This window comes from Polypterus senegalus, chromosome 13 (genome assembly GCF_016835505.1).
Source record: "Polypterus senegalus isolate Bchr_013 chromosome 13, ASM1683550v1, whole genome shotgun sequence".
In the NCBI taxonomy this organism is placed as follows: domain Eukaryota; kingdom Metazoa; phylum Chordata; class Cladistia; order Polypteriformes; family Polypteridae; genus Polypterus; species Polypterus senegalus.
In genome coordinates this window covers 26,455,139-26,470,306 of record NC_053166.1, presented here as the reverse complement: position 1 = coordinate 26,470,306, position 15,168 = coordinate 26,455,139, and the positions used below count along the sequence as shown (strand labels likewise).

Genomic DNA, 15,168 nt, shown 5'->3' with positions numbered 1-15,168 from the left:
CAATATCAAATGTGCTTAATCCAGTGAGTTCCAGCACCCCTGCCCATCACATCAGCCCAACAAAAAACGCTTACAGTCTCAGCTAGGGGGCAGTGTCCTGCTTGTCTGGTGTTTTCATAACTGCAATGGATGTTGACTTGAGTGGCTGAGTTAATGCCATATATTGTATTATTGTCCACATATTGCCTTTTTGTGGACTTACACGGAGAAGTTGCTAGCCAGCAGCCTGGATTCTTGCCCTTTTTATTGTTTTATACGGTCTGAAAAATAGGAATGCACGAAACATGGAGACAGATCTTTGCTCACAACTCTCATGGCTGACTTTATTTGTACACTTGAGCTACACACAACCCACACCTTGACACTCTTCTGTTTTAAATTGACAGACAATACTTTTTAGGTATGAATTTAACACTGGCCACGATCACACCAAAGCCCGGTGATTCCTTAGAGAGCTGGTCCTGTCATAGGAGGCAAGTAATGGATCTCCATCACGTCCATCACCTGTGACACCACCTTAAAAGAAGCATTGTGATGGACATACTGAAGAAATTGTAATGCTCCAGGAAGATGGCTTTTGAGGACCAAGAGAACACAACCGTAGCTCAAGACGCGACTGTTCTCCAGGGTTTGCAAGTCAGCCAGGTAATCAGCAACATTGTGCTTCATAACAAGAAGGTCCACACTTGAGATCCCATAGCACGACTGGAGCTGAGCAATGGCCACCTGAGCAGAGCAGACGAGGAGCCGAAACTGAAAAAGAGGAGAGAGAGAGAGACATGCATTACCAAGTCATTGTCTGCAGCTGTCAGCACACCAGATCATTGGATTTATTGGTTTCAGAAGGATAAGTGAAAGTGGGTGCATCAAGCTTCAGACCCCTCTGAAAAGTTACACCTACATAACCCTATAGGTTATGAGGAATATTTCAGAGAAAATCAAATAAATATGCTAATAAATAAATGCAATTTGAAATGTTACAGTAAATAAACAAGAACACAATAATGTGAGCATAAATAAATGTGTCATGAAATACATTATTTTCTGCTAATTTCTTTAAGTATTTATTTCACTACATTATCATTTATTTATTTCAGTTCACGCAACATGAAATACACCTTGAAATGAAATCTTTCATTTTCACCTGTCAAGGCTCAATGGGCGACTTCTGGCGACTACTGTGTTTTGATTGGTGAATCGTTGATAGAGTGGAGGTGCACACTCACAACTTTCCACAAGTCTGTGAGCCACAAGATTCCCAAAGCAAGTGATCCTGCCCAAGGACCAGGAGATGAAATGTTTGTCATTTCAGAAAAAAGTCAAAACTATAAAGACTAAACGCTAAACACGAGAGCCAAATCATAAACCAAAAATCAAAGTCGGAGACTGATACTGAATGAATGTTCAGGTCACATTTAAAGGGTCGCCCTGATGATGTAAGGCATGGCGTTGTACCATGTAATGTCCATGGCACCTGAGAGCCATGTTCCGTTAATTGTAATATTAACCAGGTGGTGCCCGAATGATAAACAAAATCATGTTGTGGCACCGTGAGTAATTAAACATCACAAACATCAGGAAACATATAACTGTGAAAAACCCACACACAAGAAGAAGATGCTAGGGAAAAAGCAACCCAAATTCCTACATGATATATTGCTGTAAAAAATATTTTAAGAGCTAAAAAAATCCTCAACATGAACAATTCATAACATAAACAAAGCACATGCTTAAAGTTATGACTGTGAAAAGTCAGTTGGAATCACTGTACTAAACAGCTTCTTTAATTCAAGAAGCCCAGCATTCAACATCTTCTCAGCAGTTTGCATCTGATGTGTGGTGTCTGCCTATTATACATGTAGCACTTGATGACCAAAGATTTATGCACACTCAGTTCACCAATCGAAGCAAAGGAATCGCTAGACCCCGCCCACTCAACTCTGACGAGCAAAGTGACAGTTTTCATTTCAGGACGTATTCATGTTGTGTATATTGTCACTGAAATAAATAAATGAAGAAGCAATTAAATAAATATGTAAGAAATAAGCAACAAAAAACATTTCATGACATTTAATTAAAAAATTTCACATATCATTGTGTTTTTTTTTTTACTTATTTATTGTGACATTTCACAATATATTAACTTATTTCATTTTGTCTGAAATATTCCTCCATATTGTCTGTGGTTACAGACTTTGTTGGGGGAGTGTCAGAATACCCCATTATCACCCCACCCCCCAGGCTTTTATGAGATGAGGTAACAGTGAAATTATACTGTAATTAAATAGGATGTAACTTTCAGCCCATAGGGGGATAAGTGGGAAGTCTGGTATGCTCCAGGTTTCTCAATTTGTCCTGATGACTTCTGCAATTATTTTCAAAATGGTGTATAAACAGAATGATTAAAGCAACTAAAGTAAAGACATGATGATGTTCACATTAGTGAAATGTAAGGAGAGTTTAAAATCCTCATGTTTATAAAGTACTACTCCAAACAGACTCTTTAGGGATATGCTGAAACCCACAGGATGAACAAGGATTAGTAGTCATATTCATAATCAATAATTCCAATAGCACACGCTGGACTGAGCCAGAAACTTCTCAACAAAAAATTCTTCATTACAGGATTTTATTATTTGTATTTGTTATTTGGTTGACGCCTTTATCCAAGGTGACTTACAACAGTTGAGGCATAATTGGTGACATTTCTTTTGTTCTTCCCAGTTGCAGCACAGGCAGGTCAAGTGACTTGCTCGTGGTCACACTATATCATAGCAGGATTTGAACCCACAACATAAGCTCTGCACCACACTGCCAGATTTGCAGAACAAGTCAATAAATGACACAATAAACAAGGGTTCAATAGCTTTGGATTTAAAGGTGACATGTGAGAGCAATCCATTCAGTTTTGCTGTAGATTTGTGGGGATTTGGAACAAAACTTGCAAAATGGAATGCAAAGTAGGCACCAAGTCTGGGAAGAGAGCCAGCCCATGGTAGTTTAGCACCACACTATAACTCAAAGGACCTGTGTTTATTTCTTAGCCATTTCGCTTTCTGTGTGGCATCCTCATAGTTTCCCTGTGCTCTCATCGATTATGACATGCCATGCTAAATTTTTCTCACATCACGGATATAAGAATTTTGGGCTCTGTAGGGTTCTTTAGGGTACCCCTCAGTATGAGTGTACCACCCAGGGCTGATTACTACACTTGCCCAGAAGCTGCTGAGAAATGTTAAACACTTACAAATTTTGGATGTCTAATGGCACTTTACTGGGTTGTATGGTTGCCCCGTACATTGGTGCTTGACAAAGAACTATTTCATTCTATGAAAGGGTTCTTTGCATATTAAGCAGGTTCCTTATATGTGGACAAAACAGAAATCTTCAATGTATAACAGGCTACCTAGCAGGACATGAGCAGATCAAGAAGATCTGAACTTAGCCTGTGTTACTGTGTGCACTGAAAGTCCTTTTAAAATCAGGAACCCATTGGGAATTTAGAAATCTGTTACCATCTATTCACAGTTATTTATGGAGTCTTATCATGAATCTAAATAAACAAAGGTTCATTCTGGAACCTTCATTGGGATGTTCTTTCAGGAACCAAAAATGGTTCCCCTATGGCACTGCTTTAAAGAAATGCTTTGAAGCCTTTATTTCTAAAGGTGAAAGCGGCAGGAAAACAAGGTTTAAGACAATGGATGTGACTCTACCTGTGAGTGTTTAAAGCCTGCCACCAGGATCATCTCCTCGGCCACGTCGGCAGTGTGAGGATCTCGTTCCACCGTGAGCAGCTTCCCCGTAGTGGGCAGAAGTCTGAGAATTCGCACCGCTGAGTAACCACAGAAGGTTCCAAACTCCAGCACTTGCTGTGGTGAGACTTTCGTGACTATGCGGTCAAGGAGCTCACCTGCAGCACAAATGAAAGGTAACACATTAACAGCACATTTTCACAGTAAAAACCGTAATGCGATTAACGGTTAAAAATAATTTTAAACGGGTAAATGCATATGCAGTGTTTTAGCTGCTAAGTAATCATGCAGAGAGAGAAAATAAATGAATTGTTTCAATGTGCAAGAATATTTATGGGTAGCTGTGTCGCCATAGCAATACACATTGATGCTGTATTAAAAGACCAAACGTTTATGTACAGGAATATGTAAATATTGTTATACCCATCTTTTCTCTGACCCACCAAATTTAGTTTTGTTTTCATGTTTTATTAAGAAAAACAAAATCCCAACACTAAACATTTTCCTGATTTTAATAAATACTTCTACAAATAAAATGACATGGTTATAAGTTGTTTTTTTTTTTATATTTTGTTAATCTTAATTGCTACTAAACAAATATAAGCCAGTCAATCATTTTCTGACCCGCTTAGTCCTGAACAGGTTGAAGCCTAGCCCAGGGGGCATAGGGCGCAAGGCAGGAACAAACCCTGGACAGGGCGCCAGTCTATCACAGGGCAAACACACACACACACAAGCACAAGCACACACCAACCTCACACACATACAAACACACACACACGCACAGCAACCTCATACACACATCCACACACACCAACCTCACACACCAACCTCACACACACACATACACACACACACCAACCTCACACACACACGGGCTAATTTTGGATCACCAGTTCACTTAACCTGCATGACTTTGGACTGTGGGAGCAAACTGGAGCACCCTGAGGAGACCCACGCAGACACGGGGAGAACATGCAAACTCAACACAGGGAGGTCCAGTTTAACCAAATACTGTACTCGCCTTTAATATGAAGGTAAAGCTTTGCTACTTAATAACTGAATATGCACACTTCAAATGATTTTCATACCATAATGAAATAATGCCAGCTAAACCTTCAGGAAGTATTCAGAATCAATCACTTTCCATCCATCCATCCATTTTCTAACCCGCTGAATCCGAACACAGGGTCACGGGGGTCTGCCGGAGCCAATCCCAGCCAACACAGGGCACAAGGCAGGAAACAATCCTGGGCAGGGTGCCAACCCACCACAGGACACACTCAAACACACCCACACACCAAGCACACACTAGGGCCAATTTAGAATCGCCAATCCACCTAACCTGCATGTCTTTGGACTGTGGGAGGAAACCGGAGCGCCCGGAGGAAACCCACGCAGACACGGGGAGAACATGCAAACTCCACGCAGGGAGGTCCCGGGAAGCGAACCTGGGTCTCCTAACTGCGAGGCAGCAGCGCTACCACTGCGCCACCGTGCCGCCTCAATCACTTTCTGCATAATTTATTGTATTGCAGATTTAATTTTAATTTAATACATTTTGCTATTTTGCCCATCTATACTTAATAACTGTTAATGAAAAACTGAAAATGTGTTTTCAGAAAGTTTTGCAAATATATTCCAAATTAAACACTGAAATCTCTCAGTCGTATGAATATTCAGAGCCATAATTCAGTACTTTGTAGAAAACTCTATGACAGCAATTCCAGCTCTGTGTCATCTTTGTTAAGTCTCTACAAGCTTTGCACACCTGGATTTGATCATTTTTTTTTTTTTATCTCAGTCTTTATGGCAGATCCTCTGAAGCTCTGCTAGAATGGATGGGACACATCTGTGAACCGTCATCTTCAGGTCTCTCTACACATGTTCTGTGGGACTTTGTTTGAGCATTGGCTGGGCCACCCAAAGACACTGAGACTTACCTTGAAGCCACTCCAGTGTTACCTTGGCTGCATGCTCCAGGTCATTGTTGTGCAGAAAGGTGAACTGTTGTCCCAGTCGACCTCTGGAGCAGGTTTTCTCCAAGGACCACTCTGTCTTTGGCTGCAATCACCCTTCCCTCAATTCTGATCAGTACCCCTGTCCCTAACTTTGAGAAGCACCATAAAAACCAGGAGGCTGCCTTCACCATGCCTTATCATAAGTTTGCTATTAGGCATTTAAGGAGCAGTGCCTGGTCTTCACTTGACATTGTGCTTGGATTTCTGCCCAAAGAGTTCAATTATTGTCTCATTAGACCAGAGAATCTTTTTCCTCGGGTTTTCAGATGCCTCATTTGGAGTCCTGTGTGCAGTTTTGGTCTCCAGGCTACAAAAAGGACATAGCAGCACAAGAAAAAGTCCAGAGAAGAGCGACTAGGCTGATTCAGGGCTACAGGGGTTGAATTATGAGGAAAGATTAAAAGAGCTGAGCCTTTACAGTTTAAGCAAACGAAGAGTAAGAGGTGACATGATTGAAGTGTTTAAAATTATGAAGGGAATTAGTCCAGTGACATCAAGAACATTGAGACACAGTTGGAAAATTATTAAGAGTAAATTTCGCACAAATGTTAGGAAGTTTTTTTTTTACACAGAGAATCATAGACACTTAGAATAAGTGACCAAGTGGTGTGGCAGACAGTAGGACTTTAAGGACTTTCAAAACTTGGCTTAATGTTTTTTTAGAAGAATTAAGTGGATTGGACTGGTAAACTTTACTGGACTGAATGGCCTGTTCTCATCTAAATGGTTCTAATGTTCTAAAAAAAAAAGAGGGCTGTCAAATACATTTTCTCATGAATGGCTTTCCTCTAGCTACTCTATCATAAAGGCCTGGCTGGTGGAAGGCAACTAAGTTGGATTTTCTTCCAACAGGTTCTCCCATCTCAGCAGAATAGTTATGTATTTATTTTTTTATTGTTTGTAATTAGAAGCAGATAACATTCCATAAAATTAAGTCAAACTTAACAAAGCAAACAAGTGCAAAATTCAACCTCCACCCGAGAGAAAGAGAGGAGAACCAGCATCCAAAGCTACTCTGTAAAAGGAACAAGAAACAAAGAGTATCCTTTCCCCCGAAATGGAAGCTTATTCTAAAATGTTATGGAATCGATCCTGCCATATTTTAAAAAGGTTTTGAACAGATCATCTAAATGAGAATTTAATTTTTTCCAATTTCAAGTAGTATAGAATGTTGATTACCCACAGACTTAAAAAGTGGTGGGGTGGGATTCTTCCTCTGGAGTAAGATCAGGCAGTTACAGTTTGTTTGCCCTTCTCCAGTTTAACACCATCTGGGAGTGGAATACTTCTGAAGCTCTGTTAGAGTGACCATTGAGTTTTTGGACATCTATCTGTCTATACATACATCTATGTGATGTAGGCTCGCATTGATGATTTTTTATTATTTATTCATTACTATTTTTATTTGTTTTTCTTTACTTGTAGCTACTTCATTGACATCTTATAAAGCACTTTGAGCGACATGCTGTCAGAGCCGAATTAAGACCATTAGAGGCCCTAAGCACTTAAAAGATTTTGGTACACCTCTATTACTACTGTTTTATGATTATTTTTATTATTGTATATTGTGACAGATGATGGCCAGCACCTTTACCCGGCCGGAATGCCTCTGTAATGGAAGGAGCTGCTATTTGACATCCCCCGAGGGTGCAACTGTGCCTCAGAGTCCCACAGGGCTATTATGGGACTTGGTATTTGTCGGCTCAGCCCTGTTAGGTTCTAGAGATGCCAACAGGTGGAGCTGTGGGGGAGGCAGGGCCCTACTTTGGGCTTCTGCCACACCTGGGAGTAATGCAAGACCTCCCTAATGAACCACATAGAATACTGCAGCTTAAAAGGAACGAGCTGCCTCACAGAGAGGAGCCAGAGTTGGGAGGGAGTTGGATGATGTGAGGAGGAGGAGGAGGAGGAGAAGGAGAAGAAGAAGGAAGAGGAGAAGGAGGAGGGGTGGGAAGAGAGAACGGACAAGAGAAAAAGGACCGTGTTACTGCTGCTTGTACTGCACTGTGGGGAGCGAACAAAAAAAACCCACTGAATAAATGTGTACTATGCCAAGGAACTTGTGTCCCTGCCTGCCTATGTCGGGTAGGGGTGGGTGGAGCACCCCATGGTGGTTCATAATATCTGTGTATGTAATTTTTTTTCATTTAATGTGGGAGGCCCTTTTTGTCAAACCTGGTTCAGCTAAACAAGGGGTCCTCAATCACAGTCCTGGAGGGCAGCAGTGGCTGCAGGTTTTTTTTTTAATCCGGTTGCTTAATTAGAAAGTAATTCTTGACAATAATTTAATTTCATGGCCTGTTAGTGCTTTAAATCTGTCATATCAGGTCATTCTCATATTCTAGATTTTCTTCCTTTTTTCTAAGGATATCATCCAAATGATTTGAAGGCTAAAATGGATGAGTAATAGATAGATAGATAGATAGATAGATAGATAGATAGATAGATAGATAGATAGATAGATAGATAGATAGATAGATAGATAGATAGATAGATAGATACTTTATTAATCCCAAGGGGAAATTCACATAATCCAGCAGCAGTATACTGATACAAAGAAACAATATTAAATTAAATAGTAATAAAATGAAAAGAATTAAAATAAAATTAATGTTCGCATTTACTCCGGAATTGAAGAGTCGCATAGTGTGGGGGAGGAACAATCTCCTCAGTCTGTCACTGAAGCTACTCCTCTGTCTGGAGATGACACAGTTAAGTGGATGCAGTGGATTCTTCATGATTGACAGGAGTTTGCTTAGTGCCCGTCGCTCTGCCACAGATGTTAAACTGTTCAACTTTAATCCTACAATGGAGCCTGCCTTCTTAACAAGTTTGTCCAGGCGTGAGGCGTCTTTCATCTTTATGCTGCCACCCCAGCACACCACCGCATAGAAGAGGGCACTCGCCACAACCGTCTGGTGGAACATCTGCAGCATCTTACTGCAGATGTTGAAGGATGCCAACCTTCTCAGAAAGTATAGTCAGCTCTGTCCTTTCTTACATAGAGCATCAGTATTGGCAGTCCAGTCCAATTTGTCATCCAGCTGCACTCCCAGATATTTAAAGGTCTGCACCCTCTGCACACAGTCACTTCTGATGATCACAGGGTCCATGAGGGGCCTGGGCCTCCTAAAATCCACCACCAGCTCCTTGGTCTTGCTGGTGTTAAGGTGTAAGTGGTTTGAGTCGCACCATTTAACAAAGTCTTTGATTAACTTTCTGTACTCCTCCTCCTGCCCACTCCTGATGCAGCCCACAATAGCAGTGTCATCAGCGAACTTTTGCACGTGACAGGACTCCAAGTCATATTGGAAGTCTGATGTATATAGATTGAACAGGACCGAGAAAGTACAGTCCCCTGCGGCGCCCCTGTATTGCTGACCACAATGTCAGACCTGCAGTTCCCAAGACGCACATACTGAGGTCTGTCTGTAAGATAGTCCACAATCCATGCCACAAGGTGTGAATCTACTCCCATCTCAGTCAGCTTATCCCTAAGGAGCAGAGGTTGGATGGTGTTGAAGGCGCTAGAGAAGTCCAAAAACATAATTCTTACAGCACCACTGCCTCTGTCCAGGTGGGAGAGGGATCGATGAAGCATATAGATGATGGCATCCTCCGCTCCCACCTTCTCCTGGTATACGAACTGCAGAGGGTCGAGGGCGTGACGGACCTGTGGCCTCAGGTGGTGAAGCAGCAGCCGCTCCATGGTCTTCATCAGATGTGACGTTAGAGCAACAGGCCGGAAGTCATTCAGCTCACTAGGACGTGATACCTTTGGGACAGGAGTGATACAAGATGTTTTCCAAAGCCTTGGGACTCTCCCCTGTTCCAGGCTCAGGTTGAAGATGCGCTGTAGAGGACTCCCCAGTTCCAACGCACAGGCCTTCAGCAATCGTGGCGATACACCATCTGGACCCGCTGCTTTGCTGGCACAAAGTCTTTTCAGCTCTCTGCTCACCTGGGCTGCTGTAATTGTGGGTGGGGATGTCTCACCTATGCTGGTATCAGCAGAAGGATGGTTGGAGGATGCAGTACTCCGAGGTGAGAGTGGGTTACTGTGATCAAACCTATTAAAGGAGTTGTTCATTTGGTTTGCTCTCTCCACGTCTGTCTCGATAGTGGCACCCCGCTTCGAGCTGCAGCCAGTGATAATCTTCATCCCATCCCACACTTCCTTCATACTGTTGTTCTGCAACTTCTGCTCCAGCTTTCTCCTGTACTGCTCTTTCGCCACCCTGAGCTGGACTCGGAGTTCCTTCTGCACGCACTTCAGCTCATGCTTGTAATTCTCAGTCCTTCACTTTTTTCTTTTCACTTTCCTTCCAAGTATTTAATTAAACCCAATAGTGCATGATAAATACACAGAGGTGTAAATTGAAACAAGCAAAATGGAGAAATACTGGTCTCTTTTGTCATTTGCATGTTATCGCTAATTAGGAGCAATTAAAAACCAAGAATGCAGCTGTTTAAGGCTAAAATAAACAATAAGGGTTCAAAATCTTAACGAGCGAGACAACTAAAGGGAAGCAGAACTGTTATTTGAGCAATAAGTACTTCTTATTGAGCAATTGGGTTGGAGCAAAAACCTGCAGCCACTGCTGCCCTCCAGGACCGTGACTGAGGACTCCTGAGCTACACCATTTGCAGTTTTGCACCATAGTGTAGTCCAAGCTAAATCTGGTAATGGACGATTTTTGTGGCGCCCAAACCCAACTCGATGCCCTTAAGTGCTTATTTTTGCTTAATGGTTAATCCTGCCCCACATGCTGTGTATGAAAATGCGCTATAGAAATGAATGTTGTTCTTGTTGTTGGCACACACTTACCCCTCTCCCGGCCTATGCTGCATGTGGGTTCCAACCGCGAGAAGTCGTCAAAAGTCTGCAGAACGCTGTCTGGCTGTCCGTGCGTCGAGTTCGTCATGACAAAGCCGTGGACGCGCTGCTCCAAGGAACCAACTGAAGTATTCCTGAATCTCCATCTCTGAAAAACACTTCGGCAGATGCTGGCCACCCGGCCCCGGTGCTGGAACACCAAAGCCCCCAAAACTGGAAGGACAGACAAGGCGACTACTGAGAGCCACATACCTCTGTGAAGGACAAAGATTCCGTGTTTTAGAGTTTTCTTCACTACAATAATACATCACAACATCACACGCACACAGCACCCACTTTTCGGACTCTCTTGTGTAGCGGCGGCTTGACACCTTTCGGCGACATTCATGATGTGGTCAGATCCTTCGTGTCTGCTCACGAGCCGCCGAATCTATCAAAGCCTGCAGCGCAGAACCCCCATTTATAAGGAAGCGATACGCACGAATCCCCGTGTAAGTCAACATTAACGAAATAATAATTCATGTTACACCCTTAAACCACCATAATCCAGTTGGTCCGATGGATTGATTTGGGGCAGCGCCTCTGGGTGTCCATAGCTGGTGACTTCGATTAATAGGATGTTGGAGATTCCCTCGGTGTCACGAGCGCGCGACCCATTCTTAAAGGTAAAGGTGCCACAGCAGTTAGTCAGATAGGAGAACCATCTACGTGAAAGGCTCTAGAAAGATCCTTTAGGTCCACAACAAGGAGTTAAAAATAATCACGAATAGAGGAGAATGTATTTGTAACATTCAAACGAGCCCATGATTTTAAAACGACAGCAACACGAGCAGGCTAAGTTCAGGTTTTCTTGATCTCTACTGTATATATTGCCGTTTTCTCCACATTATTATTACTTGTTACCTTGCTGACATCTTCATCCAAGGCGATTTACATCATTAAGGAGATATGATTGGTTTCATTTCCTTTTTTTGTTTTAACTGGAGCACTGACATTTGAAGAGACTTGCGATTTGAACCCTCTAACTGCAAAGCCTTCACTGCGCATGCCTAACAGAGTAGAAATCTTTTCAAAGCCTAAAGAACGAACTTCATATGCAATGAACCCATCTCAGAATTAAATGTTTTTTTTTTGTTTGTTTTGTTTTGAAGTGATGGTTAAGCGAGAAACAGTCAATGCCACCACGAGTACTGTTATTTTAAGAGCGTACTGCTGTGCCACCTACAATGGCATGCCTTCAAGGGAAACGCCCGTCATCAACTTACAAGCAGATACTTTTTTTCCTTATTTTACTAACGGTATTGGAGATCTGTTTATACTTATTGAATGGAAAATTAAATTATAAAGTGTTTTATAGGTAGCGCATTGGTCAACAAATTTGACCCCCACACGCCATCGCTGTTCTCCTCCTGTTTACCTACGTAAGGTTTTCCTCTCTTATTCCCCAAAGGCGTTGGAGGTTTAGCCTGTTTTTGAATTTCAAGTTGTCGCGCGAGCACGGCAGTGTGCGCTATGTGATTGAATGGCGCCCTGTCCAAGGCTGTTTCCTGCCTTACACCAAGTGCTGCCTGCATGGGCTCCGTACCCTGCGCCAAAAAATTAGAAGGGTGGTTACCGCCTGAGGCGCTCGATCCGTTAGGGAAACTGTTCATAAAAAGTTAAAGGGCGAGCGCTCCGTAAAGTCTTAGTTAAATGCACAGGGGGAACCCAATTGTATAACTGAAGCGGAGCGCGCTCCGGAATACCGAACGGGACCCCTGATCCACACACCCCTCGCCATTCGTCGAAGGGGAGCGAGCTCCATAAATTCAATAAATGTATTTATTGAACAGAGGGATGCTGTTTTCGTAACTGAAGGGTACTCTCAAAAATAAAAGTGCCAAAGTGGTTTTTCAAAGTGATGCCATAGGGAAACCGTTTTTGGTCCCCAAAAAACGCATCATTCTGAAAGTACAACAAAAAGCCTTTATTAATTTAGATCCGTAAACGGCTTCATAAATAGTCATAAGTAGATGAAAACAGATTTATGAAACACCAGTAGCTCAGGTTTTGAAAAGGATTCTCGCTGAATACGTTAACACAGGCTAATTTCGAAGTTTCTCACTCTGTAGCCTACAATGCAGAAAATATTTCAGGTTTTTCTACATATCAGAAAATTTTTAAAGCATAAAAACAGCTTCCGAGCAAAGAACCTTTGCCAGAATAAAATGGGGCTTTGTCAAGCAGTGGCTTTACGAGGAGCCACACAATCCAGTAAAGAACCAGTGCCAGCAGAGAAGCTGCATTTTGAACAGTGTTTGTATAAAGCGGGGCGGAGCGGTGGCGCAGTGGTTGAAAGGTGACTTGCAGGGTTCTCCTCGTGTCCGCGTGGATTTCCAATGGGTACTCCAGTTCCCTCCTACTGTCCAAAAACATTAAGGTTTGGTGTGTGTTTGACGTGTGGTGTGATCGCCCACCTTGTCCAGGGTGTATTCCTGCCATGCGCACTATGCTAGCTGGGAACAGTCTCCAGCACCCTCTCTCTACACCCATTCGCGACCCTGCCCCGAATTAAGCGAACTGGAAAATGACATGACATGTATAAAGCAAAAGAGCCAGCACGACGGGGGTGCGCGCACACCTATCAGAGATCATAAAGAGATCCAAGTAAAAAATGTGCTCCGTATAAAGCACCCTCAGAACTGTCCGTGACCAGGTTCAGCCACAGTGATCGGACCTGGCACATGTTACCAATTCGGCTTTGCGCGCTGTAATCAGCGCATGCTCCCAACCTCTCCTCAGCGCCTTTGTCACGCACGCTCCGTCCGGTGAAACGTAATGCGAGAGAGAAATAGCCAGCAATTTTAAAATTTCAATAATGATTTTTTTTAAATTGATACTCTGTGCTTTGTAATTACTAACGGTTCATAGATGCTGAGTTACCGACTGCGCCGACTGACCAGTATGGGTACAACATGTCATACTCGTTAGACAGTCGCCTATAAATAAAAATCCCGTATTCAGTTATTTGTAAATCTACAAGTACGTACATATATTACATACGAAAAGTTATTTTTTCTTCACTTAAAAAAATATTAATAGATGAGCCTGACGGTTTGATTGGACAGTAACATTGTCATCCGGGGCACGCCCACAGCGATAGTTCTGATTGTAAGTTATGTTTTTTAATAACCGGCATGGGCGCTGCGAGCAGCAAATGAATTGCATTCCCGGGATAAAACGAAGACCACCTAAAGTTTTATTAGCTTGAAAGTTCCGAGCATGCGCACAAAGCACAGGACGCTGTTTTTTTTACAGTACAGGTAAGTCACACCTAAGTACGACTCTGATACTCACGTGGGGACCCCACTGCATATATGTAGTCTTCGTATAAGACAATTGTCTATTTTAAGGTTCATTCTGAAGTGACCGATAACCGTCAATGTCAAAATTAAAAAAAAAAAAAACTGATCAGTGAAAGAAGTACAGTAATACAATAAATGGCTGGACTGACAACATTGTCCCACGACAGCTCCGTGTCCATGAAGATCCACAATTCTTCCGACGCCGTCACAAATGATACTTCTCATTAAGTCTTAAACACGATCATAAACAGCTTTACTGCATGAATACACGAAATTTGATCCAAAGACAAAAGAGGCGCGTTTGGTTGCGTGCTAAGCATTCACTTACCGCGAGAACTGAATGGACGCGGAGTTTGAGCGAAGAAGTCGCGGGTTGCGCAGCCCCTGGCTCACCTGTACGAAAATCAGCGCATAAAATGGGCTGCCCCGGTAAACCAGATTTCAAACCGCCGCTCAGCACATTCCGGAGACCCTACTGGCAACAGATAAGTTAACGGCAGGCCAGGCTCCTTGAGATCAGCTCCTCTCGCGTCACCACCTGTCGCTGGCAGGGCTCAAGTCACCTCAGCATCACCTGCCACTGGCGTTCGCGAGACTGCAGCTGACAGCGGCTTTGTTAGGCGACAAATGCCGAGTTATAAAGTTTGCTCATTCACTTCACATCTGAAGGCGGCCTTGATTTTAAATACATAACAAAACGTAATCAATACCTGCAGTCATAATACATTTACTAATTTGGCTGACGCCTTTATTCAAGTCGACTTAATACATTTATGCTACAATTGGTTACATTTCTTTTGGTTTCCCAATTGGAGCACAGGCAGGTCTCACAGTGTCAATTACGGGATATGAGCCCACAACCTCACGGTTGTGCGAATATTAGCGAGTGGAGACATATTGCACCCCAGGTAGCAGGCGCGTATAGGCTCCAAATGCGCCTGATTAAAGCCCAAGTATGGGCGTCCCACATAATAATAATTATACTTCTTTGCATTTATATAGCGCTTTTCTCACTACGGAACCCATCAGATTGTGCACCCAAGAATTATATGGAGCCAATATGGGTTGAATGTCCGGTACAGGTATGCTGGGAGCGAGTAAAAAAATAGACAGTTTGGGGGGCTCAATAACTGGGTTCGGCACTCCCTGGTATCTAGATCGATTTAACTTCCATTCCTTTCGAACCCCAAACACCCATGATAAAGTTCGTT

At 42.8% G+C, this 15,168-nt stretch overlaps 1 protein-coding gene across 1 annotated transcript; it reads right to left on the bottom strand.

Moving 5' to 3' along the window:
• Window positions 1-335: 335 nt before the first annotated feature.
• Window positions 336-14,213, bottom strand: LOC120542156 (transmembrane O-methyltransferase homolog). The gene is made up of 4 exons (XM_039774394.1): window positions 13,950-14,213; window positions 10,605-10,867; window positions 3,717-3,913; window positions 336-753 (listed from the first exon to the last, which is right to left on the bottom strand). Exons 1-4 carry the CDS (start codon window positions 14,180-14,182, stop codon window positions 448-450), a joined length of 999 nt encoding a protein of 332 aa, XP_039630328.1. The 5' UTR covers window positions 14,183-14,213; the 3' UTR covers window positions 336-447.
• Between the last annotated feature and the right edge of the window lie 955 nt (window positions 14,214-15,168).

Coding starts and splice junctions, on each gene's coding strand:
- LOC120542156 (XM_039774394.1), bottom strand. CDS start 14,182: ATGAGAAGTATCATTTGTGACGGCGTCGGAAGAATTGTGGATCTTCAT. Junction 10,868..13,949: donor ATATGCAGTGGGGTCCCCAC/GTGAGTATCAGA, acceptor TGTCCTTCACAG/AGGTATGTGGCTCTCAGTAG. Junction 3,914..10,604: donor CAGCATAGGCCGGGAGAGGG/GTAAGTGTGTGC, acceptor TTTGTGCTGCAG/GTGAGCTCCTTGACCGCATA.